At 33.8% G+C, this 27,744-nt stretch overlaps 2 protein-coding genes and 2 pseudogenes across 3 annotated transcripts; 2 read left to right on the top strand and 2 right to left on the bottom strand.

The window, feature by feature from the left end:
- Positions 1-1,658: 1,658 nt before the first annotated feature.
- LOC143631506 (glycosyltransferase BC10-like) lies at positions 1,659-5,096 on the bottom strand. The gene is made up of 11 exons (XM_077100263.1): positions 4,978-5,096; positions 4,016-4,509; positions 3,819-3,917; positions 3,158-3,258; positions 2,999-3,070; positions 2,812-2,902; positions 2,609-2,689; positions 2,463-2,522; positions 2,251-2,373; positions 2,121-2,159; positions 1,659-2,033 (listed from the first exon to the last, which is right to left on the bottom strand). Exons 2-11 carry the CDS (start codon positions 4,406-4,408, stop codon positions 1,902-1,904), a joined length of 1,191 nt encoding a protein of 396 aa, XP_076956378.1. The 5' UTR covers positions 4,409-4,509; positions 4,978-5,096; the 3' UTR covers positions 1,659-1,901.
- Positions 5,097-8,982: 3,886 nt separating this feature from the next.
- LOC143631504 (small ribosomal subunit protein mS75-like) lies at positions 8,983-11,752 on the top strand (annotated as a pseudogene).
- A 5,991-nt stretch (positions 11,753-17,743) lies between these two features.
- Positions 17,744-23,184, top strand: LOC143631505 (pumilio homolog 5-like). The gene is made up of 10 exons (XM_077100262.1): positions 17,744-17,972; positions 18,329-18,833; positions 18,909-19,837; positions 21,367-21,508; positions 21,588-21,695; positions 21,768-21,980; positions 22,072-22,182; positions 22,377-22,571; positions 22,650-22,827; positions 22,921-23,184. Exons 2-10 carry the CDS (start codon positions 18,402-18,404, stop codon positions 22,941-22,943), a joined length of 2,331 nt encoding a protein of 776 aa, XP_076956377.1. The 5' UTR covers positions 17,744-17,972; positions 18,329-18,401; the 3' UTR covers positions 22,944-23,184.
- Positions 23,185-23,919: 735 nt separating this feature from the next.
- Positions 23,920-26,437, bottom strand: LOC143631488 (2-methoxy-6-polyprenyl-1,4-benzoquinol methylase, mitochondrial-like; annotated as a pseudogene). The gene is made up of 8 exons (XR_013153365.1): positions 26,262-26,437; positions 26,023-26,149; positions 25,872-25,933; positions 25,123-25,282; positions 24,900-25,044; positions 24,724-24,795; positions 24,182-24,290; positions 23,920-24,073 (listed from the first exon to the last, which is right to left on the bottom strand). The product of XR_013153365.1 is annotated as a 2-methoxy-6-polyprenyl-1,4-benzoquinol methylase, mitochondrial-like (transcript).
- Between the last annotated feature and the right edge of the window lie 1,307 nt (positions 26,438-27,744).

The following is a 27,744-nucleotide window of genomic DNA, read 5'->3' as shown; positions in this document are numbered from 1 at the left end:
ACCCCGCTCAAGGTTAATCGCACTAACCACATGATCTGTATTGTCACCTGGACCCATAACCCCGTAACCCGCTCAAGGTTCATCGGGAAAACACTTTCATAAACATGACTAAAAAGTTCCCAACAACTTGATTTCAAAAGGAAACGGATTCACATTTTAACTATGAAGTCACCACAACGGCTTTCAACGAAAAAAAATTCATAACATGAACATAAAATAACATTGCTTTCATCGGGTAAATGATTTCATGAACGTAAACTTATTAACAAGATTTTGTAGGGAAAATGCTTTCGTAACACAACAAATAATTTTCTCAGCATTTATTTATCAAAGAGAGGTTTTCTCACTATGATTTAGAAACCACAAAATGCTTTACAAAGAAAACAATATTCACATTCTGACCATGAAGTCCCAACAAAGTTATTACAAGCGGCTTTACATTGTGATCATTAACTTTTTAACTATATTTTTCAGGAAATTAGGACACAACATGATTTAAGGCAAGCATGCATTCTAGGATACCAAGTTTTTAAGATACTGTTATGGATCAAATAGAATTGGAGTCATTGTAAAGTTTTGTAACTTTGTAAAACGATTTTATTAAAATGTTATCCGTTTTATTTAAGTGTTTGCTTAAACAATTGTTATGAAAATCATGAGCGTCTGATTCCACAATTCCACCAAGGTGGGGTGTGACATCTGAAGAGATTCGTTTATCTCATGATGTCCCAGTCTTGGTTAGTTGTTTACTCGTCATAAGGTATGTTCGTTTAAACCCTTATGGTTGGATTATTCAGTATCTATATGTGGTGGTGATCAAAGCTCATTTTTGATCGATTCGTACACATGTTTCCGGTGTAAAGTAAAATTTTAAAATAGGTGTATAAAAGCCGACAGTGGTATTAGAGTCATTTTTACAAACAAATAGGACAATTACAATATGGCATTATTTCGTTAGAACTTTTGTTTGACAAAACGATTGCATTTTTTTTGTTTATTGTGTTGTTTAATTGTAAATCAAGCCTAGACCCGTGGTTTGTTAGTTTGTTATTTTGGTTTCAATATAAGCTGTACCTTGATAATAGATTAGGTCTTTCAGTTTTGTTCATTTAAAATATAAAACAAGACAAGTTGAAGATCAAGAAATGAAGACGACAAAAAGAAAGATGGAAATTAAAATAAAAGAGTGTGTTTTAAAAGTAAAACTAGAGCTTTGAAACCATACAATTAAAAAAAAATTTTATTGGCAAACCTCACTTATTAACAAAACTCCTGAATTTCAAGAGTCTTGGACCAGTTCTGGTGTTCTGCAATTGCTGATATTTTAAATTTTAATTGGATGTATGTGATATTTTCAAAGTTTACAAGGACATATATGAAATTCCTAAAATTTCCTAATTTAAAATCTTTAACGTGCCAAAATTTAATTGGATTCTTTTTCATACAAATTACAAAGTACTATGTTGTTTTAGCCTTTTAGGATACTAACCCACCCTTAAAATTGGTCCACTAGTAAAGGTGTATGACAATAATAAAAAGATTGTAGACGTTAATCTCACTTGAAACATGAAGTAAAATAGGGGTAAGAGAAAAGATATTAACTGTTCAAAAAAAGTTGTGCATTTTACGATAAAAAAAACTATCGTACCATCAAATCACGTTATTGATAAAAAAAATATACAAATCATTACAAAATAGACAGCTAAAAGATTGATCCCAATAAATAATACAAATATTGAAAAAAAAAAGTAGACTCACCAAAAATTCTAGTTATACATCTTCACTATGAATTTAAATCTCCCCAAATGTACTCAACCCGAGCAATTGTCCGAACCTAACTGTAAACTTTACAACAATGTCAAAATGGGTTTGACCAAACCAATGAATGAAATGTAAGAATATTATATTTTTGCTGTATAGTTTGAGAAAAGATCTATCATGCTATCTAGAGTCTCGGGTAAGAATTTTCTTGCAAATAAGTAACAAGGCCGGTTCATCCCGTTCCACATGCAAGGGATGATCGTGGTTTCTGGCTGCATAATCAACGAATGTTTATTTTAGATTTATGATCATAAAATAGCCATAAAAAATGGAAAGAAAAAGGTGACAAATGTGCATACCCTTTCTTCACTTGTAACATGAACGCTTTCGGTAATTGACTGCAAATGTAAGGAATTAAACTAAATAAGTCAAGTTTATTATAATCTAACAACGTGTATGTTTGATATATGTCGAAAAAGTCAGTGTTACCGTTGTATTTTTTAAAAGCTGTTCAGAAATATCTTTCTTCTCGTATGATTTTGGATGCCATTTTCTTTCTGACCAGTCTACGTGCGTAACAGACCAGTTTGCAACCCCGTTAGGATCATGCATCTAAACATTTAAAATAAACAAAAAAACTTAAAACACACTTTAATAACTCAGAGGAGAGGGGGTAACTTTGTATCGTTGTATGTACTCACGTGGAAAAAGGTTGGCAGGTAGTGTTCATCAGCATAACAATTCCGTCCATCCATACCAGGCTGAAAATATTTATACAAAAACATATAGTGAGGTTATAAAAACAACGTATATATATGTATCACAATGTATATATTCATATTCTCACCTTGCAATAATCTCGGAACTTTGTATAATAAAGACTATCAGCCATAACTACTAGTGCGTGTTGGCGCTTCATCGTGAACCACTGCACGGAATCAAAAGACTTGATTATATTTAAAGCAAAATAAAAAATATAAAACTTAATTGACAACTAACAAGACAACTATGATCAAGAAACAGGTCTAAAACATTCTAATCATAGTATACCTGAGCGCCTTTTCTGAAAAATTTCTTCTCAACTTCGGGTAACATATGCTCCGAGTACCTGCCACTTCCGTGTGGGCCAGGATCCGAGAAGCTAGAAAGAACACAAATTAATGTCATTCAAAAATTTAATAAGAATTATTATTTCTAGATAGGTTTTTAGGATGACGACATCCAAAATTATAAATACCTATCAATGAAGCTGATATTGGTGTACATAAGATAGTTATACACGTAGTCAAAATCACGCAACGGTACACAGCTGAAATACCAAAAAGAAAATAAGTTTTAGTAGCAGAATGAAGGCAAGTGAATTGCTAATAACTTTTAATATGATAGAGTGTATGACCTGTCAGAAAGTAATACAAAGTGTTGATTATCAGGGTCTTTGAGTGCATTGGCCAAAAGCCGTTTCTCTGCATCAACCATAGAAACCGTGCCCCACTCTACCTGCACGACACATTCAGATCATGATTTAAGATCTTAATCGTTTAATTAATAATTTTAAACCCACAATATGTTTTAAAATAAAAATTAAAAAAGAGCAAGAAAGATGAAGTTCAAGCAACTTAAGGGGGTTTAGACCAACAAATTTTGACATTTGAATACTTGATTGTCAAACAATGAATACTTGATTGTCAAACAATCTTTACAAACCAGCAGCAATAAAACTGATTATCCCAAAGTAAAATTAAATAACCTATTTATCCTTCTTTTAACCTTGATTAGCTAAGATTATACTCCCATTTTACAACCAATAAAAAAATCACTCCTTAAATATATTGTTTGGTCATTTTATCAAATAATTCCTTAAAGAACCGAAATGTATACTCACTACAACTTCAAATAGAAGAAGCACATCCAAACATTATATTATACAGTTTTATCATATCCGGGATCGGGATTCAATTACTCAGTATTACATAATCACATTAAAAAATTAATGTGATACGAATAAGACAAAAATAATATATAACCAAAATTAATGTGATATAAATAAATAAACAAACCTTGCCACTTCGAATTTCCCGGTTGACAAAGTAATTGCTACTATGGACGGGTTTATCTCTGGATGCATGAATATAGATTGAAAATCGACCTTCATGACCCTAAATACACAAGTGTCAATACATACAATATTTTTAAATAATCGCCCAAATCATAAAACCTACAAAATGAATAATATAAAAGCAACTATGTTATATACCTGAAAAAACTTGTCCCACAACTTCTCAAACGGTAACGATCCAACTGACAAAAACATGAAAGCAATCTTGGGATTTTTGGACTCCAAAGGAGGCGTGTTTAAGATGTTATCAATTACCACACGAGCTGCAATTTCATCATCGCTTAACTCTCTAACCGCAGGTGGAAGCCAGCTGGATAACGTTTGGCAACCGGAAGCCGAGAAGATATAACAGGCGGTAGAAGTTTGAGGCGGATAGATATAAGCAACAACTAAGAACATGCAAACTAACGAAAGCAACACGATAATCCAAGTTGGTTTTTTTATTTGCCCACGATGGCGGTGTTGAGGTAATATTTGTTGCATGTCTTTCATGCCTAAAGACTCTAATCGCCACGCCTTTGATAACGTCATTTACAGATCACGCATCACACGGTTATATCCACAAAGGTAATAACTTATGTTTATAAAGAAACACCCCCACAAGTGACTACAAAATCAAGAATTATTCAAACCTGAAAACAACATCATAGCAAACTACATATTAGAACATTGGTCAAACGTATTAAGATCAATGCCGCTTTAAAGTTCAAAATGCCCATCGATTGTAAGATGGAAAATTGTGTGATCCGAAAGATCAAACATATATTACGGCACACATCATTTTAATCTATCATCCCTTTGAAGCAAGAAACCGAACCCGAAGATACTTAAAGCAATAGGAATCTTACAAAACCAGCAAAAACATGGAAGTCATAAGTACCCTTTTAAGTCAACGACCAAATCTAACTCCCAACAAACACAAACACTAACACGAAACATTCATTCATGGGTTCCAAATCCTTAATTGTCACACCAACAAACAAAAAAATCAAATCTTTACATCAATTTTCACACTAATTCACCAATCTAAATCAACAAGCATCGAAATTAAGCTCAAATAATAATGGGCTTTTGAAGAATCGCATTAAATTGAAAGATACCTGGTTTTTAATCAATCTTCAATGAGTAAAGATCGGTGAGATGGGGTTTAAGATCTGATAATAATAATAATAAGGGGTTTCTGTAAATTTGAAAAGATGGATGTATGTGTATATAATTGAATCAAGTTGGGGGATGGGTGTGAGTCGATTCGCTGTGTAATTTGAATATTTGATTGTTGCTGCTGCACCGTCTTTTTAACGAGTCCAAGCTGCACAACAATACCTTCAGCCGGCAATTTTTGGGCCACTTTATGTTTTTTTTTATAGAGTTTTAGATTAATAATAGTTACCACTTTTCCCAGTTCTTGCCAATTACATCCAAATTACTAACCCCGTTAAATTTAATCGTTAAGTCAGGGGTAGACATGTCCTTTCACTATTTCTTTATTATAATACTTATTTCGGTGAACTGCGACTTTCGTCCCTCTGGTTTGTCCAAATCTGCGATTTTAGTCCAATAGTTTCAAGTTTGCAATTTTCTCTATGTTTTCATTTCACTTGCAATTAAACCCGAATTCCCTAATCTCATTAAGTCTGGTCGTTGAACCCATTAGTGTGCACTTCACGTGATAGGTGGTTTTGTTTCTTCTTTTCTCCTTTTCCCCCAAATACACCCATCCCCTCACGTGAGGGGGCTTGCGAATTAGGACTGAGATTTATTTGGGGAGAAAAACAACAAAACTGGTCGTCACGTGCGAGGCACACAAATGGGTTAATGACCAGACTTAACGAGGTTAATAAATTCGAGTTTAATTGCAAGTGAAATGAAACTACAAGAACGAAAATTGGAAACTTGAAACTATTAGACTAAAATCGCAGATTTGAACAAACCACAAGGACAAAAACCGCAGTTCACTGAAACAAGTATTATAATAAACAAATAGTGAAAAGACATGTCTACCCCTAACTTAACGATTAAATTTAACGGGGTTAGTGTTTTGGATGTAATTGGCAAGAACTTGAAACGTGGAGGGTCCATATGCAAAAAATAAACTTTTGACTAAATTCGTATTATTTGCCAAACCATAGGGACGAAGATGGCACTTTACTCTAAATCATTTAGGGATCTTGAAAAGTTACACAATCATATATGTTTCCTTCTACCTCACGTGTCTTTTATGAGTGTTTTAAGCTTTAAAATTTAAAAAAATAATATATTAGTAGTAAGTATTGTTACACAATATTAAGATACGTATATGTAAGTGTATCGGATTGTGTTGAACTCAAGACCGATGTCAAATTTTAATATTAAAGTCATTATGGGCATACAAAAAACTTTTAGTTTGTTTTATTAACTTAAATGAACTTATGAAAGTACATAAAAAAATAGTTATGAAGCAAATTAAAAGGTTTAACTTTAAATGGTTGATTAAACTGAAACTTATATTCTATGCAATTGCTTTTGAGTTATTTATCAATAGTCCTAACCTTAAGTTTCTCTTATCAAACACAAAAACAATTATTCGTAAATGTTTAGTATTTTTAAATCATTCGTTAGTTCATTACAAATAATAAAATGTATGTCTAAAAAGTTATTAAAATTATCATATAGACAAAGAAACAAACTTCACATTAAACTTGCATATAATCTTCTTAAAAATCAAAAACTCGTTTAACCTTAAAATCTCTTTGTAACTAGGTATTTTCTTGTTAGGTATTATGGTTGTGTTTGTTATCTATGGTCGGTGGTGATTCTTTATCTAGGTTGCCTAGCCACGCGCTATGCATAGTCAAATGTAAGTTGCTTTGTCTCTACTTACAGGGGTATTGGTATGATGTTGGATCGTATGGACCAGATAAGTTCTAGATCAAACATCTTGTAACAACTTGTGTTACACCCACATGACTATAAAAAATTAAGTCAATGCCACGTGCAAGTCATGTGCTAGATCATGAGTCATGGCCAAAAATGAATTTTGTCCCATACACCTACAATTATTTGCTTCTCTTTGTTAAATAATTTATATATTAAATGTTTAATAAATACTTAATTTTCTAATTAGTAGCTTCAACTTTGGTTCATAAGCCTTTTATATTATACGGTTCGATTATCAGTTTACTTGTGCTTTTGTGTGCCAAGTTCCTAGGTTTTAAGATTTTTTATTAAACTGGAACCAAAGCACATGGTAAATTGAGACCAAACTAACCAAAAAGTTAATGTGATTTCAGCCAACATTGATTCCAAATAAAAGTCTTTGATTACGAGGCGTCCTTGATTTTGAGCCAACTTATGGTATAATTTGTTGTTCGTTTACCTATCTCTTTATTATAATCGGATCCTTTTGATATATTGTTAATTAATATGATCCTTGAAGGTGGGTTTTAGCTTCTAGTGCGTTGATCATGCTGCTAGTGATGAATGTTTATTATCTATCGTATGACAAACAAAATTAGATGATTCTTTTGTTTATATTATAATACTTATATATTACTGGCATCCATGTTAGGAACGCTGCTAGTTATGGTAGAAGGAAACTGGTGCATATATAATATTTCAAAAGATAGTGATATAATATACATTGAAAGAAAAAACTAATTTTTTATTCTAAAAATAATATTCCATGGTTTTAAGTAAAAATACATATGCAGATGAAATACAGTATTTGAATATGCTTATACAATTAAGCACATTGAAAATTATAAAATGAATACACTTAAACATACTATTCTCATTTATGGTATCTAAGGGTAGAGTGTGGTTAATGAGTTCGGGCCTAGTACAAATGGATTCGGACCAGTTTTAGGTTAAACTCGCATATACATTTAGTTCAACGGGTTGGTTTGAACCAATCTCACAAATTCGCCTCAATTAATTTAGATATGGCATGATCCACATGGTATAAGTGATGAAATTTATGTCCGAAACGTATGTTATAGAAAAATTTGTTATACGTATTGTTACGAACTTTGAGTGTGAGGAAAAGGCGGACAAATACACACATATACCTGTTCCTATTCTTTATTCTTTTATTTTTAGATGTGAGAAACTGTTTAATAGAAATTTAAAATTAAACAGGCCTCACAAATAGACTAGACATTTAAACTAAAACCTATTAAAGGTTGTTCACAAAATTAAATCAGATAATCAGATAATCAGATAATGATCTAACAGTATTTATAAATCTAAAATTATTAAAATCTTTATAACCCGTAAAACAATAGTATTTTTATATTATTGGTATAAAATATAAATGGGACATGTTATTCATACACCCTTTGATTCTTTAGAGAGGATGTACATAAAAGATAAAATGTGTGTTAAAAGGGTGTATGAATATCAAAAAGGGTGTGTGAATAACCAATGCCAATATAAATCACACATGATAAGAATTGGTATGTTAAATATGACAAAAGTTATTGAAGAAACACAGATCCAATCCCCGGGTATGGGTCCTGGATCTAATGAGTCTACATGGTACTATAAGATAATTACCAACACAATATGAGTATTACTTCCCAAAGTCCAGTGACCGGAACCTGCAAAACAGACACCGTGAGTTTCATTACAGGAAGGACAAGGGGGGGGGGGTCTTCCTGTAACCACCCTCCGGCGTGAGAATCAGTAACGTTCGTAAAGGAGAAAGTACTAAAGTAAATAGACTAAGTGTAGTCAGAATGTGAGTGAGTGAATGAATACCTCATACCGTTTGACAAGGTATTTATAGCCGAAGGATGTAGGAAGGTGATTGGGCCAGCTGTCTTCTTCTAGAAGATCTTTGATAACCGTCTGGACGCGTGTCCTCTTATGATAGGTTGAGCTATACGTCCCATGTGCATGGGTATAACAATCTGGACACGCGTCGCCCAATGATAGGACGGATCGCGCCCTGGCCATGTGCACGGTTATAACAACCTGGCCAAATGTCCTTTGCTCATTGGCTGGTAGGTCACGTATTCCTCAAGTAACGATCGTAAACATTCTTCTAGAGAGTAGTTAATCGGTGACAGCTGTCCTGTTGGCATTGCCTTCCGATCATTTAGGCGGACAAATGTCTTATCCTGCGGATGACTTCTGAGGGTGCCAGGATGCTTCCGCGTGTGGTATGAGGATGTTCTTCCTCTACCATGATATGTGGGTGATCCATATATCCCGCGGGTGGCATATGAGGAGCTCTTCTGTGACCCGCGGGTGATGCTTAAGGGTATTTGGGTCTTTTTGGTACCCTACCTCTATAGTTATGATGTCAATCAAGAATGTAACATGTTAAGGCTTTCCTCAAACAACTGACAGCTTAACCTTTTACCAGTCTAGTTTCTTTAACTATAATCCAAATACCGTAAGTCAATTTAACTATAAACACAACAAAACTCTTTTCTTTGTTTTTTTTTTTTTGAAAAGCCAAATGAAATCAATAGAACCAAAAGGTGCTAGCAAGACGCTAGCACCCCAATGAGTACAACAAGACCAATAAACAGACAAACAACCGGCCAGTAAGTGACAAAACAAACAAGGAAAGTGGAAACTCCTAACAAAACTAAGCTAAAGCTTCTCCTTGTGGAAACTGGAAACAGGAAAGAATGAGGCTCCAAATTCATATTAATGAAACAAATGAGACTCCAAAGCAAATAACACACCGCTTTAGAATAATTTCAGAAAAAAAACATTAGAATAGCCTGACTGCCGTGTGATCATAACCAGAGAAACCCAACTCCAATAAGAATATGATTTTAAATTTTAAATGACGGCGTAGCCAAGCCTGTCCACTCTAGGAACCCCGTTACATTTTATTATTAACGCGGTTCCATACCCTCCCTCAAGGCCAACTGCAAAACGGGCCTAGAGAAATCTCCTTATACGCCTATATCGAAGAGGCAACATTTCTCCCTGTTAATTAGCCAAAAATATTGCAACTCCTTAATCTCGCCAAAACACTTGCGAATGGGGGATCGAAGCATTGTTGAATCTTTTGTCATTCCTGGCAAGCCAAATTCTCCATAATGTAGCATGTACCACCACATTTAGAATATTCTTCCTAGAATCCGAGTATCTTCCCATTTCTGATTCCTCTATCCGTTGAAACTGTTACAACACTTGGTGACCGACACCCCGATCCAACAGACCACCAAACCAATCTACCAGAGCTGCATGAAACCAACAGATGGTCCGAATCTTCATTTTCCATTCCACAATTTGGACATAAAACCGAGGGAAAATACATGCCTTTGGACGAGAGCTAGCAACCCGACTATTCCAAGAAATTATGGGGAGAGGACCCCTTAGCCACTTCAATCTCTTTCATAATAATTGCGGTTGCAAATCTTTTCCCCAAGCCCAAACATCGTATTTGGATTCCAAGTTAACCCCTTCCAACATATTTACTAAGGCACACAGATCCTCGGAGTCCTTCCAAACGAATTTCCACACCTCCTTTGAGCCCATAAAATCATACATGTACACACCATGCACCTTGGCTTTCTTTTCTTCAGCTAACCGATAAAGATTTGGAAAGACCTCCAAAATTCTATTTTATCACCAAACCCCAAATTAGGACTGAGACATTTAAAAATATCGATTGGGGCTCTGAATCCATACGGTCAAGCGGGCTACCTAAAGACCATTTTGACGGTGAGGTGTGCCAAAAAGTTAGCAGCACTGATGGCAGGTGTGTTAGTCCGGGCTCATCTCACGAGGATGATTTGGCAAACTTAACAAAGTTAGCAGCTGCAGTTTCACGTAAAGATGGTGATCAGTTAATTTGCAAGTAAATGGAAAGATAGGATGCATGAGATTAACGTTTCTTGGATTATGAGAAAATGGAGAAAAAACTTGGATACCCTTTGGATGATTCGCTTGAACAGTTGCTTGATAATTTCCCTGAGTAAGTTGTTATTTTTTTTATTATAATGTTTGTTTTCTTGTTTATTATTGTTTTGTAGATTTTTTTTATTGGCATGAAAGGGAATTTCATGTTGCAACTTTGCCAAAGTGATGCCGGAGGGTTGGGATGGAACCATCCAGGATCAAGATGAGGTGTTATATGATATATATATCAATGAAAGAAGATGAGATTTTATATCAAGAGTTTTTTGAGAGCTTTAACTTTAATGAAATGAAGGTAATGATTTCTAAACACATGTATCCAAGTTAACCTTCAAGGCTATTGATGTATTTATACAAACCGAACAAAAACAAACGGACTTTTTTACATGATCATTCGTTTAGCATTAACCGAATAAACGATCGGACACGGACAATTAAAGGGGGGGTTTTTATTCGTGTTCGTTCGTTATGAAAATGAACATGCTCATGTTCATTTGTTAGCAATATCAATGAACATTTCACGATTGTAAACGAACATGACTAAACGTAGATGCACAAACATAATTGAACTAAAACTAATTAAAAGTAATATAAAGTACAATGTGTTGGGCCTAGAACGTCATTAAAACTATACCAAGTTGTGGGGGGCAAAAAAAATTTTTAATGAATATATTAACGAATGAACTTAAACATATCTAAATTAATGATTTTTTTGTTCATGTACATTCGTTTATTAGGGTTTGTGAACTTCCTGGACGCTCTTTGTAACTTAATGAACATAAACGAACTTCTTGCCAAACAGTTCGTGAATTGTTACTGAATGTTCAGTTCGTTTACAAGCTTACTTGAGTTTTTTTATAATGGGTTCTCACGATGAATGTGGTTGTTGGTTTGATGAAACAGATTGAAGGGAAAGTGAAAGTTCATAAATATAGTAGAACATGACCGTTAGAGGGGGAGATCACAATCGAGAAGATGGGCCCACGTGGGAAGCGTGGGGATGGTGGTGGCTAGGCTACAAAAAGATATTTGTAAACGAGAGACACCTTGTAGTTGCAAGATTTTGCACCCTAAAAAAATTGAAAGATGAGTGGTGGTGTTTTTGGTTTTTGATAAGCAATTGCCAATTGGTGTCTTTTGATTTTGTCAAATGTATTGATGTTTTTTTACATTTGAGGAAAACTATATTAAGTATTTATTTATGTGTTTGGTATGATGCAAATGAAATGAAAAGGAAACATTTTGTTTCATGTTATAACACAATATATATTCAAAACAACTATATGTGTTGTCTTGAGTTATAATATAAAATTTTGAGTGTGCTTTTCTTATTGCTTATACTGTCTTGAAGGAAAATAGAGTACGTAATCTATTTTTTAAAGCTTATATAGATAGAACTTGCAGCTGACCCGACTCATTTAATCTTTTTTTAAAGCCAACCCGTCAAAAACAAATACATTTAATTAATCTATGTCTTAAGGCTATTCAAATTTCAAACTAGTTTGGACATATTACACGACCAGACCGACCCATCACGATTCACCTTTAGTCTTTTACCACTTTTGTAGAGTTTAAGTAAAGTTGATATTAACAAATGTTAAATTGATGGTTGATTATTTGATAGTTTCATACAAGGATATGAGTTAAACGCAGTTAACTAATTATGTAGAACTACTAGATAAAGGGAATTTTTTTGAATCAAGATTTACTGGTCATGTACCATGTTATAACTTCGAATGGTGGAAGAGTGCTCCACTAAGGTACATCAATCATGTACTATCATTTTACACAATCAACTAACCAAAAACACATTGATTGCATTTGTCCCTACCCACATACTTAAAAATTGTGAACACCCTCTTTACTTTCAAGAGGACAATACTTGCACCAACGAATGAGATCGTTCATAAAATTAACGATTGTTTGCTCGAATGTTTCTCTGATGATGAGATAGAGTATTTAAGTTTAGATTCCGTATAAAACTACCTATGAGCTCCCCATGTACTCTACTAAAGCACAAAAAATAATTTAAAAATAAATAAATTAAATTGTCAAAGATATGTCTATTCTCTTTTTGGTGGGAGTAGGTAATTATATTCAACAACTTAATGACTAGTTAGATTACTAATAAAGTGATAAGTGATAACAACATTAGGGGTATTATAGTAATTTTGCAAACATGATATAATATATATCGTTCGTAAATGAGTTTACACCTGAGAGAAGAAATATATATATTTACTGGTTTGGAATAAAAAATAACAAAAAGTTTTTGTGTGTGTGTGTGTGTGTTTTAGCATTTTGTTAGGTTTATTTTGTCTGTTTAGTGGGGCCACCAACAGAACACTGTTGGTGTATTTGAGAATTGGGAGAAAACATGAGGTGAGGGTTCGTTTGTATAAAGTGGGGCTTCCACATTTACTTACCTAATTTCAACACCAATTTTCTCTCTTTATATAAAAAGGCACACACACACACTATACATTGGGTTAAACACTTCAATGCATCAATAATAATGAATGATTATACAATATCCATCTTGCTTGCATGATTAACAAACTAATGTGAAAAGGCCTGAAAAAACATACCAATAACTAGCAAACTCCATGGCTTCGTTTCCGATGGAATCTGCGGGTTCTGTCTTGCACCTTCACACCACCACCATACCATCCGAATCAGAGTCGCTGACTGCACGTCTACATATGAATTTGTTTGCCTTTGAAAAACAAAACATATGATTTTTTGTGTTTTCCTTTTATAAATTAGTGAGTGCACATTGTATTCTACATTCACATTTATATTGCGTATATGAGTGGATTTAATGTATAAGTATATTAGTTTTACGTTTCTTGCTTATGTGCTTATCAAAACGTTTGGATTTTATTTTAAAATAATTTTATATCCATAGATCATTTATGGATGCACATGTGCGTTTAGTAATGGCCATATAATGTCTTATGACCGAGAATATTGTGAAAAATAATCTAATAGAACATTAGATGTACATGTGTGTGCTGTATTTTTTGGAGTTAAGTTTTGTACAAATTCATCATGAATATATTGGTTTGATTCAAAAATGTCAATTACATTCATCATGAGCATGCCTTTAATATATTGTTAAGTAAATATGTATGAATAGTTTGACAATATCGTTGAGTAAATACGTAACAAGATTTATTTTTTCTCAGCCTCATTTTTCTTTGACTTGTTTTTAGCTGATCTATTTTGATCCGACTTGATTTGAGCTGACCATTATTTGCACCCAATTTCCAAAACTCCAAATCCGGCACTGCTTTCTCCAACTCTTATCATTTAATCTCCTAATACGTGGAATCTTTTATATTTAAAATTTATCTTCATACTAATCGAACATAAACTTTATCCCGTTTCTATTGGTCAAAATATTTAGTACGAGTTAAATCCCTTGTTAACTTTAGAACTTAGTCGGATGATGAGGTTCGAATGAATCACAGTTACGCCATCACATGCAATTATATGATCGAAAGAAACTATAAAATTATGTCTCGTTTATACGAATTTGTTAAAGTTGGGTGAAAAGTATACATTGAAATATGTCTTATTATAGTGTAGAGTAATGGATGAGAGACATCTGATACTCTTTGGAGTTTAGATTCCATATCTTGTCAATATCATCATGCATTTAGCACATTAGCCATATACTACTTACAACTTTCCTTTTTCATTTCATTATTTTTATGTTGTTACCTTTTCATTTTTTTTATTTTAAAGATTCTCGCCCTTAAGTGTGTGATGTGAGATCTTAAAAAGTTGGTATAGATTATGGGGAAACTTTTAGTCTGATGGTGAAACCTGCTACAATTCGAACCATTTTATCCAGGTCTTGGCAGACACATCAACTTGATGTCACAAATGCATTTTTGCACGACACACTTAATGAAATGGTCTATATGTATCAACCAATGTGATAATTCATTGTTTATTTTGCACTCTGGGAATCATACAACATATTTACTACTTTATGTGGATGATATCCTTCTCACTTGGCTCTTCATCAACAATTAATTTCCAGCTTGGGAAATGAATTCGTCATGAAAGATCTAAGCCAGCTAAGTTTCTTTCTCGGAATTTCTTGAACATTCGTCACTCAGACCTAGGGGTATTTAGTATTTGAATCGGACTTGAATAACTCGAAATTCGATTCGACTCGCATTCAAATTCGATTGTTCGAAATTGATTTTCGGTCATTCGAATTCGATTCGATTCGAACTCGATTTTAGTAATCGAATTTCGAATCGAATACAAATTCGTATTCGATTCGAAATTCGAAATCAAATAATACATTTTATTTTTATTATTATATATACATACTTATGAAAAGATAAATTACATAAATCTTTTGAGTTACGGAGATTAATAATAAAAGGTTATCATTTTGGTTAATATTTAATGTAATTGACGCCACCATTTTGAATATTTAGGATGTGATAACTTTAAATGATTTATTTATTTTATAGACTTGTACTTTTTATTGTTAAAAACCTCAAATTTATAGTGGTGTTGAAATTGAATATATTTTTTTTAAATGAAATTGAATTCAATTCGAACTTCATTTTCGAATAGAATAGAATTTCGAATTAGCTATTCTGAATTCGAATCGAAATTTTTCGAATCGAAATTTTCGAATCTATTTCGAATTCGAATCCAGCTTCAAAATTTCAAAATTCGAATAATTCGATTCGAATAAATTCGAATATTCGAAATTCGATTCGTTGAACACCCATACTCAGACCGGGAATAGTATATATGTTTTTTTCACAAAGCTCCTATGCACTTGGCATTATTAAACGCGCTGGAATGCAAACCTGCAAACCAGGGCCTACCCCCTGTCGACACAAATGGTAAACTTGGTGTTGATTCAAGCATTCCCTTTGAGGATCCAACTCTATATCATAACATGACTGGGGCCTTACAGTACCTAACATTCACCTGACTTGATATTAGCTATGTAGTCCAACACTTTTGCATGCATGTGCATCCCCCCCGGTCCACACATTGGGATGCTCTCAAACGCAACTCACGTTACATTCAAAGAACAATTACTTTTGGTCTCACTCTCGATAAGTATGGTGCTCCCTCTTTGCTTGCTTATACAAACGCCGATTGGGCAGGTTGCCCAGACACTCGTCGCTCTACATTAGGTTATTGTGTTTACTACGAGTCCCATATAATCTTCTAGTCTTTTAAGCGACAACCGGTTGTATCGTGATCCAATGCCGAAGCTGAATACCAAGGCGTTGCCAACGTGGTGGCTGAACTTTGTTGGCTTCGTAATTTACTTTTGAAACTTCATCATCCCCTAACGCGTGCCACACTCGTGTATCGTGATAACGTGAGTGACATATATTTTTCCGGGAATCCAATCATCATCAGCGTATGAAATACATTGAACTTGACATCCTCTTTGTCAACGGACACGTTCAACGGGGTCAAGTACGTATCCATCATGTGCCTTCTCCTTACCAAATAGTGGACATCTTCACAAAGGGTCTACCTCGCTTTTTATTTGAAGACTTCTGATTTGATCACCTCCCGTTTCGGCTACGGGGTGTAATAGACTTAGATATATAGGGTTTCGATCAAATACAAATGAAATTAACGTGCTAATTATGAGAATCAACTAGAGTAATTATATATAGACCTTGTCCTTATGCGGGTTGAAAAAAAAACATATATTGCAAATTTCAACCCTCACATCTTATCCTCCATTTCTTTCTAGTTGCACAAAAAAATCGGTGAAACTCAACTTGAAAATTTAGTGACCCTATTTGAGAAAAAAAAAAGTGCATTAGTGACCTAATTGGAACACTTTTAAAACTTTGTTACTATTTTATGACATATTCCTTATGGGGTCTCATATTCGGTCTAATACATGTTAGGTATATGTTACTTATTACTTGTCAGGGTTTTAGGTTTTTTCATGGATGTTGAGTATACTAACTTATGATATCGATTAAAATCACCTATTCAGATTCCCGTTAATTGAAACTCAATCATATACTAACTGATGGCGGATACAGAATTCTTTTCGTGGGGATGATCAGGATTTTCGGGCATAATTTACACAAATTTTTTTAAGGGGAAATTAATCACATCTACTGTATCATACACAGTTTTATTATTTATTTTTTTAAAGGCCGATGTTATAAAACTAAACTAAAATAAAAAAGATAGAGTGGGTGGGGGTGGGGGTGGGGGTGGGGTGGGTGGGGGGTTCTCAAAAACAACAAGCCTAAACGTACCAAAAAAAACGAACAAGATAACAAAAGTCTTTTTGTGAGATGCCTTTTTTTTTAGTTTTTTAATATAGGCATTTCAAAAAAATGAAAAATAAAAGTTCGTGTATGATATGGTAGATGTGGTTAATTTCGCATTCTTAAAACATTTTAGTGTAAATTATGCAAGAAAATCCTGATCAACCCCAGGAGAAAAATCCCAAGCCCGCCACTCGGTTAGTATTCAATTGAGTTTCAATTAACCGGAATCTTAATGGGTAATGTAAATCGATAAGGTTATAAGTAAGTATGCTCAATATCTGTGAGAAAACTTAAAAATTCGACAAGTAATAAGTAACAAATACCTAACATATATAAAACGGAATATGAGACAAAATTTTATAATAAAATATAAAACTAAAATAATCAAAACTCGTGCCTAAATTCCCTAAAATTTACAGATTAACCTTGAGTAATTGTATAATTAAGATTAAAGAAAATATAATAAAATAGTGATATTACTCCAAATTCAACCCTAGGAGGCTAGAAAACATTAAATTCATAGGACAAAGGGAGTAAAGACACTTGTCCCATGAAATATTATTATTATCCAAAAACAAATAAAGGACTAAAAACAAAGTTTCTTTTCCAGTCGCTATATTCAGACTTGAGGAGGTTGAGTGTATTCTATCTATCTGCACACCATGCTGACTGCACCATCTTCTAATGAATTATTATTATTATTCCTATTTTTATACCAAAAATCTCTTTACCAGGTTACTCTCTTGTCGTTTTCTCCCTCTTTACATAATCCAAGACTGGAATTAGCACTTTTTTCACCTTTTCTTTTCTTCTTTCTTGATCACCTCTAAATTCAACTAAACCCACCCCTATTTCTTCTTCATTTTCATTTTCTTCTTGATCATCACCTCCACCTGCTCTAGGGTTTTCATTATAAAGATGTTTTAGACAATACCCAGGTCAGATTCTTCTTTATTTATTTCAGTCTTTGACTTTTAGGGTTCGCTTATTAATTACAAGTTTATATTTTTATTTACTGTTATGTGTTTTAAGCTCAAGAACATGCAACAAAACCAAGAATTTTTTATATGGGTTTTTGTTGAATTGGAGAATCTTGAGGTTTAGCTGATCAAGTTTGTATCTTTATGTCTGTTTGAATAAGGGTTTTCTTGATTTGAAGTTATTTGGAAGTGATGGTTATTTGATTTATTGCTATTTTTCTTTGTGTGTTTGGTGAATTCTAGCAAGATATAACTAGTAATAGTAAAATTCAATGAAGTTAGTTACATATGTGTTTTTGTTTTGGACATTATAGGACAGTAAAAATTCAATAAAGATGTGAGGAAATTGTCATCAAAAGTGGGAAAGATTCAATCTTTTTTATTTAAATGGCGACGGAAAGCCTGATAAGAATCAGTGAAGCAAGTGGAAAGTGGGCGTCACAGGGTACATTTGAGGATCTTGAATTAGTGATAACGGGCCAAAATTTGGGCCCGAATAGGAGCGGGAGCGCACCTCCGAACATTGAAGGATCATTTGCAGCAATTGAAAACTTAATGTCTAGACATAAAGCTGCTGCGAACGCTATCGAGTCTGAAGAACAGCTTCGGGCTGACCCGTCTTATGTTGCATATTATTCGGCCCATGTTAAACAGAACCCGAGACTTCCTCCACCTATAGTTTCAGATCAAAATCGACATATGTTTCATAGTGTAGCAAATAATCAAAGATTCACATCGTTTGATGACTCTACCCGTTTGACTCAGAGTAACCTTTCCACTCATAATGAAGAATCAGATGATGATCAATCTACAAAACAGGTATAAGCTTTTCCATATAGTTTAATGTTTTACATATTGTTTGTTGTTATAATAGCTAACGTAATTCTTATACAGGAAGGTTCTCCACACGATGATGAAACTGATAATCGTGATGGAGTCAACACGGGTCAAAATTTGTACCCGAATCCCACGAATGCAGCTATTTCAAACCCACCAGAAGATGATATATCGCGTATAACAAATAGAATGGCTGCTATTAATATGTCGAGTATGCCGAATACAGAAAGTCAAAGGGACCGACAACAAAGAAGTATGTTTCAACTTCAAGCTAGTGGTCAACACCCTCAAATAGTTTCACAAGGTCAAACTTATATCGGGATGAGTCAATATCTTCAAACTCCCTCTAATTTCCCATCTGACGTACAACGGGCGTTGCAGTCATCTGGATACACGTCACCCTACGCGTCCAGCTCAGCGTATATGATGTCACCAAATCATGTTTACCCGAATATTTATTTTCCTCAACAATATACAGTCGGTGGGTATGCTTACAATCCACCATATGTACCTGCTCATATGCCTTTAGACGTTAATCCGTCTCCAAGCTATTTTGGTCAAAGTCAAAATCAAAGTCCACATTTGAACTATGGGCATCATCCTGGGTTACCGATTCAACCTCCGTATGCAGAAAGTTTGCAAGTTGCTACTCGTGCAGACGAGCTGATACAAAAGCAACAAACTTTAGGGTTTGTGGGCCATGGTAATTTGAACCCGAGAAGAATGGAACCACCCACGAGCCCGTACTACTTTGGAGGCCCGAGTAATATGGGTATTCTGCAGTTTCCAAACACGGCTTACGCTAGTCCACCTGTGCCCGGGTCACCGATAGGGGGGCCCAGTTTTCAAAGAAACGAATTGCGACCGTATGGCGGAAATCAGGTTTTTAGAGATCCGAAAACATATTCGTTTCTTGAAGAATTAAAGTCTGGTAAAGGTCGCCGGGTCGAGCTTTCTGATATCTTTGGCCACATTGTTGAGTTTTGGTGAGTGCTTGGCGGGTCAAAAGTTGGGTTTGAAGTTTAAAACGTCCCTTTATTGTCTGCAACTAAACGGGCTGGGTGGGATTGGGCTGACCTGAAAATAGGGGTGTAAACTAGCCAAGCCGAGCCTAACTCAAGCTCGGCTCGGTTAACTTACAAGAGCTTGAGATGGCCACGTTTTGAGCTCTATTCTGAAGCTGGAGCTCGGATCTTGAGTAGTTTTAATAAAGTCGAGCTAGGGTTGGGCTCGGTTTGGCTCGTTTATTTTATATTTAGTTAAGTTATATACATTTTTATTTGTTAATTTTATGTATTTTAATTATAGTTTTCATATATAGCATAATATATACTCATTATTTAGCTATTTTTATCACAAATTTATGTATAAGAATAATTATTGTATAAATATATATTTAATTTTTTTGCAAAATATAAATAAATAATAGGCTCATGAGCCAGCTCAAGCTTGATAAGTAACATGGGTATTCTGCAGTTTCCAAACACGGCTTACGCTAGTCCACCTGTGCCCGGGTCACCGATAGGGGGGCCCAGTTTTCAAAGAAACGAATTGCGACCGTATGGCGGAAATCAGGTTTTAGAGATCCGAAAACATATTCGTTTCTTGAAGAATTAAAGTCTGGTAAAGGTCGCCGGGTCGAGCTTTCTGATATCTTTGGCCACATTGTTGAGTTTTGGTGAGTGCTTGGCGGGTCAAAAGTTGGGTTTGAAGTTTAAAACGTCCCTTTATTGTCTGCAACTAAACGGGCTGGGTGGGATTGGGCTGACCTGAAAATAGGGGTGTAAACTAGCCAAGCCGAGCCTAACTCAAGCTCGGCTCGGTTAACTTACAAGAGCTTGAGATGGCCACGTTTTGAGCTCTATTCTGAAGCTGGAGCTCGGATCTTGAGTAGTTTTTATAAAGTCGAGCTAGGGTTGGGCTCGGTTTGGCTCGTTTATTTTATATTTAGTTAAGTTATATACATTTTTATTTGTTAATTTTATGTATTTTAATTATAGTTTTCATATATAGCATAATATATACTCATTATTTAGCTATTTTTATCACAAATTTATGTATAAGAATAATTATTGTATAAATATATATTTAATATTTTACAAAATATAAATAAATAATAGGCTCATGAGCCAGCTCAAGCTTGATAAGTGAAGTGCGAGTTTGGCTTGTTTATTAACAAACTTATTTTTATGCTCAATCTCGGTTATGCTTGGCTCCTTTACAACACTTTTCTCTATTTTTATATATTACAAGTTTGTTAATTACGATTTAAAAACAATATATTACAATATTAACCTGAACGATTTGGAGGTTGTATGGATTAAAAAGACTTTAGGAGACTTTCAACCTATTTGACTACAACCTGTTTCCCATTAGCTAGATTATTAGATGTCTGTTTTAAGATAAAACACAACCCAAATTGACCCATTCACAAGTAAAAGGGTTGAAATTGCTACGTCTTTGTATTTGCTTCTTTAAAGGAATTAACGTTATATTTGTAATTATTCACGTGTAGTGGTGATCAACATGGAAGCCGATTCATTCAACAAAAGTTGGAAATATGTAGCATTGAGGAAAAGGAATCTGTATTTAAGGAAGTTCTTCCTAATGCTTCTAGTTTAATTACCGATGTGTTCGGTAACTATGTTATTCAAAAGGTATATATAAATTTCACATAATAATTCAACCGACCACTTAATTTTTTATATTTCATTTTTCAACTTTCGTGCATTACAGTTTTTCGAGTATGGAACCGGTGAGCAAAGGAGGGAGCTTGCAAACCAACTTGAAGGTCAAATATTACCTTTAAGTTTGCAAATGTACGGTTGTCGAGTCATCCAAAAGGTAAATAACTAATTTGTGTTTTTGTGAAAAATGTATAAAATGCCCTTAAATCGATGCTATTAATGTTTCTAGGCCCTTGATGTTATTGAGCTAGAACAAAAGGTCAAACTCGTTCGTGAGCTTGACGGGCATGTTTTGAGATGTGTTCATGATCAAAACGGAAATCACGTGATACAAAAGTGTATAGAAAGTATTCCAATAGAGAAAATAAAATTTGTAATATCATCTTTTCGCGGTCAAGTTGCAGCCCTTTCAACACATCCATACGGGTGCCGTGTCATACAGGTTTAAAAGACACTGTTTCTTCTTAACTTTTGTTTTTTAATGATGTTACTTAGAAGGATGTGACTGATTTAACCTTTTTGCTGCTAAATAGAGGGTTCTAGAACATTCTACAGATGAATTACAAAGCCAATTTATAGTTGATGAGATATTGGAATCCGTTTATACTCTCTCACAGGATCAATATGGAAATTATGTAACTCAGGTTTGTTTGAACAACTATCTTAATAATATTGGTTTGGTATCTTAGTTAACACATTATTCATTTATACAAAATGGCCAAATAATGTTTATGGGCCAACCTAACCTAACCCGACCCACGTGGAACCCGTTTTGACCCACTTGCAGCACGTGATAAAGAGGGGAAAGCCCGAAGAAAGAAGCAAAACCCACTTGCAGCACGTGATAAAGAGGGGAAAGCCCGAAGAAAGAAGCCAAATTGTAAACCGGTTGGCGGGCCATGTTGTACAACTGAGCCAGCATAAATTTGCATCAAATGTGATTGAAAAGTGTTTGGAATATGGTGATTCTAAAGCAAGGGGAATCTTGATTGATGAAATCATCGGTGTTGGTGATAATAGTGATAATTTATTGGTGAGTAATCTTTTTCTAATGCGCGTATATTTATTAACGTCTCCTGTAGGATAAAATGTGGTTTTTAATGTGACGCAGGCGATGGTGAAGGACCAGTTTGCAAATTATGTTGTTCAGAAGGTGCTTCAAACGTGCACGGATGATCAAAGGGACTTGTTACTCGATCGGATAAAGATTCATCTAAATTCGTTGAAGAAATATACGTACGGAAAACATATTGTAGCTCTCTTTGAACAGTTGCATGGCGAAGGTACGGGTCTTATTTCTATCCTAAGTTTATTGTTATACGTATGTTTCCGAGTATCTTGGAAAGAATCTGACAGTTGTTTTTGAGTCTTGTTGCTTGCAGAGGATCAGGGGTCGAGTTCATAACTTAAGCTTGCGTCACACACGGTATGGAAATTGAAAAATGGAAAAAGAATTATTTGAAAGCGTCGGTCGACATGTACAGATCGCGTGTGCGATTCACTGGATGCAGAGTAGCATCTGTCCTTGTAAATTCGTGAACCTATTTGTCTAAGTGTGGTTGCTTGAACATCTGTTTTAGCTTATTGTATTTCTTGATAATTGTTAAATAAAATATTTGACATACAATAGATTTATGTGACGTTTTAAGACTGACTTTGGAAACTTGAGAGTCAAATCCAACTGGCTGCCTCATTGTCAGTAAAACATGAAAATACAAAAGTTATCCAACTGGGATGCCTGGCCTCATAGCCGGCCATGTGTCTAAAACTCTACATTTTATCAATACGGATTAAAGTAAGAAACAAGGGGCATGCGTAGTGCGATTCGGTTTATTCAATTTCGTGCACACCCGTTAGATACCAGACAAGAAAATATGTTATCCTGAATGTGGCTAAGTTATGATAAAAGATTATATTGAAGTATAGATAAAACAAACATGTTTAAAATTAGGTTGGCAGGTTATAAATGACACTTAAGAGGCTTGAACTTAATAGTTATGTATTTCAATACCTTTACTCTTAAAAGTTAACAGATCCATCTATTTAATTTTAGTTCATGCTAAACACCACATAGTTATTAAACTAGTTAGACATATTTAACTAAACACAGCATATTAAACAAATTAGTCTGAGCAACTTAAACCTTGATAATTACTATACCTATAACAAAAGTTTAGAAACACTTTATACAATACATAGATTCTTTTATTGTAAATAAGCTTTTTATTGAATAACCAAAAGCAATAGTGTTAATTTAGCTTTACAATTTTTAACTATAAATAACTATTTATTCTTCATTCATAAATATGTTTGTAATCAAAGTATCAAAAAAAGAATATATAAACTTTGTATAAAATTACAAAACAAAGAATGTAGCCTCTCAAATAAATTAATACTTCACTTATAATGAATTGATAAAGGTTTCAAAAGCACCTAAATTTTAAGCCCAGAATGAATTGCCACCACTCCTCCCACAAGATTTTCATACTCAACTTTCTGAAAACCAGCATCCGCGATCATTGAAGCAAAAACCTCCTAAAAAGCGCCATGATTTGTAATCCATATCTTACCATTTATTCTAAAAGTGGAATGGGTCAAACATGTTAAAAGTCAACCAAAGTTACAGGTCAACAAAATATATACCTGAGGAGGATTACGCCTCACGCTCTCCACCAAATACTGATAAGAATCACGGTCTCCTGCAACAAGCTCTCCTACAAATGGAATGACTGAGAATGAGTACTGATCATACCTGTATCATATCAGAGTGAAAAACAAATTACGATTAACAAAATAACATCTCGAAAAGGAGTCCACTAATGACTGTGAAAAGTCAACATAATAAGTGTGTTCTAAAAAAATAAAAAATGTGTATACTGCCTATTCTTTTGCTTGAAGCAAACTTAACATGTACTGTAAATCGATGACACACAAAAGTCAAATGTTGACTATTATTTTAAAAGTGCATACTGCTTGAAAACTGGAGAAAAAGATACAGTTAGTAAATTACCATCTTGAAAATGAAAAACCACTTTTTACTTTAAAAGTCAACATAGTACACACATTTTTTTTAAATTCAAAATGTGTCTACCTTCTATTCTTTTGCTTAAAGCAAACTTAAAATTACGTGTTGTAAACTGCATGACACACAAAAGTCAACCGTTTTTTGTTTTGAAAGTACTTACAGCTGCTTGAAAACTGGAGTGTCTACATGGCTGAGTTCAAGATAAAGAAACCTCCCTCCTTTTTTTAATACCCTGATTAAAGAAAACTATTAATAGAGACCGATTTGCCTTGCACATATCGATGTAATGTGACATTTATTTTAAAAAAAATTAGCACATAATATTTATCAAAGTACCTGTATGCCTCAGCAAGAACTTTTTCAATATGCGTAACATTTCTAATACCAAAAGCAATAGTATAACCATCCATTGAATTATCATCAAACGTGAGCTTTTCGGCATCTCCTTCAACCCATACAAGAGACCCCAAATCTCCAAGCCCTGAAAAGTTGGAAGACAGATACATGTATTATACATATATACACATGCACTGACACAAATATATAAGCGAGCACTTACCTCTTTGTTGGGCTCTCTTTCGACCAACATTTAACATATTTGGATTAATATCACAAACGAATATTTGAGTTTTCTTCATGCAAATTATCTTCAAATGTGTCTTCTATGGCTCTGCGGCTAACACTATTAATAGTTTCAAGAATTCTGAAAGCAACATCGCCTGTGAAATTTAATAAACATCAACTTCTTTGAAAAGAAAGAATGTGAATCATAAATATTAAACAAAACAAAAACTTTACGTTTATAAAAAACTGCAGGTTTCATCCTTCATCTTTAAACATCACGCTGAGCATCCTTTATGCTAACTTTTTGTAACAGATTACGTCCCTTACACTAAGTGCCGTCAAAAACTTCAGCTACTTTTTATAAAATGACAATTCTACCCTTATTCCTAAACTAAATACCCATTTTAGGGGTGTAAAGTGTAAACGGGCTGAGTCGAGCCCCAGCTCACCTAATTATGATGATGTAAATCTCGGGTCATTTTATTGTAAAAAGAAAGAAATAGAACAATTATGATAATTACAGCTTTGGTCCTTTAGGAGTAAGGTTAACTTTGACATTTTCGAAAGGGTAACTGAAGTATTAACGCCAATTAGAGTACAGGACACAATATGTAGTAAAAGGTTAACATAAAGAGTGTCAAGCGTGATTTTTGAAGATATAAGATGAAACCAACAATTTATTATTTATATAAACGTAAAGGATGTTTTCTGTAACTTTGTCTGTATATTAAAATAAAAACTAACCTGTCCCGCCAGCTACATCAAGATGTTTCATCCCTGGAAATGGATTCAACTTTGAAACCAACCTGTGAAAAAAGTGGGAATATAAAACGAGCCGCGTGGATGAATAATGGAATATAAAATAAACAATAAAGCTTTAAAATTTAAACTTTACCTATCTTTCCACAACCTATGAAGTCCACCACTCATCAACTCATTCATGATGTCATAATTTGATGCAACTTTGGTGAAGACATTACCTACCAATTGGCTTTTATCTTCTTCATTTACTTTTTTAAAACCTGGTGTACAACAAATTCGCTTAATTTCAAAGTATATACAAAACATTCAGTAACGAATTATTAATAAAATGGGAAAAACGAAGCAGGGTAGTATCTAGTAAGGTTGACCTACCGAAGCTCGTAGCATGGGAATGCAGTGTAGCTGCAGGAGTGAACATGGGTAGAAACTTGCTCCTCAAGTTACGGGCAACCGTTCTGACCGACATTATTTTGACTCTGTCATGGTCAACAAACCAAAATAAGGATATTATAATATAAATAAAACTGTTGAGGTAAAATGATAACATGCCAATACAGCTATACAGAAACAATCATACAGATGTTGTTTTCAGTTAAGCTGTATAGATATACCGCAAAACATGAAACAAGAAAATTGCATATCAAAGAAAGCATAATAACAATTATTAATTTAGTAATTTACTATGAACAACAATTGTATTGGTTAAGTGTTAAATTTGAAAATACAGGCATCAATATCAAATGCGGCTCGTGTGTATAAACTCACTAATTAGCTAAAGATCACAAGATACTCCATAACGGACAGATTGAAACTTATGATCACAATTTACAAACAGTTTCCGTAAAAGTAAACCGTTTGAGACATTTCATCAAACACCTTGTGTGCATAGTAAAAAAAATGCTCAAATTGGCTTTTCAGTTTGGATGAAAATCTTATAATTCACAGAAACTAATACATAAAAAAACAGATATACATAACACCCATCATTGCATAAAGTATATTTTGTAGGGGATGTACATTTTAATCTTTAACATGAGAACGTAGGAAATAATACAAATTTATTAAAAAATGAGAATGTAAGAAATAACACCAACTCAATGATTTATAATAACATAGAAAAGAACCTAAAAATTACAAAAAAAAGAATCAAAATCAAGAACAAAATAATAACAACAAATACCAACAAATACAACAAATACTTATAACAGCAAAAGAAAACATCTAATAATAACAACAAAATATAAATCAACAAATACTTATAACGTCTCATAATCGAAAATTAGCAAATACGAACAAAAAATAACAACAAACACCTATAAAAATAAACCTAATAATAACATCAAATTGGTTCTCACCGTTTTCATGTTAAAGAGTAAAATGTATTTGATCTTGTTTCCTATTTTGTATTATGTGAGATAAAAAGAAGAAATTGAAATTGAATTATTATGTGAATATAATTACGTCGGATCAAGAGCAAGCAAGCAGAAATGAAGAATCGCTGAGGTTTGATCGTGCTGACCAGTAAACGTCAAGAATATGACACAAACCCAACGTTGGTCGGCCTTGTTTTTACTAGATGTGACACAAAGGAAAATAATAATAATAATAATAATAATAATAATCACTAAATTTTGATCGTTATTCATATAAGTTTCAATAAAACCGCTTTTAATTATTAAAAAAAGAAGGATAAAAATGATAGAAGGATCACAAAACACGTATCGAAAGTTAAGTAGCTTTTACATAAAATGAAACCAAAAATTTGGTTTCTCCTCATCAAGATGCGGGATTCATTATTCAAATCAGACCCAAATAACTAAAAATTCAATTTGAATAAAAATTTGAATTTGAAGTT

Source organism: Bidens hawaiensis, unplaced genomic scaffold (genome assembly GCF_021521415.1).
Source record: "Bidens hawaiensis isolate Kalapana, Puna unplaced genomic scaffold, B.hawaiensis_p1.1 tig00006085_1, whole genome shotgun sequence".
NCBI classification, from domain to species: domain Eukaryota; kingdom Viridiplantae; phylum Streptophyta; class Magnoliopsida; order Asterales; family Asteraceae; genus Bidens; species Bidens hawaiensis.
Note: the sequence above shows the minus strand (reverse complement) of the source record. Positions and strands in the feature narration are given on the sequence as shown.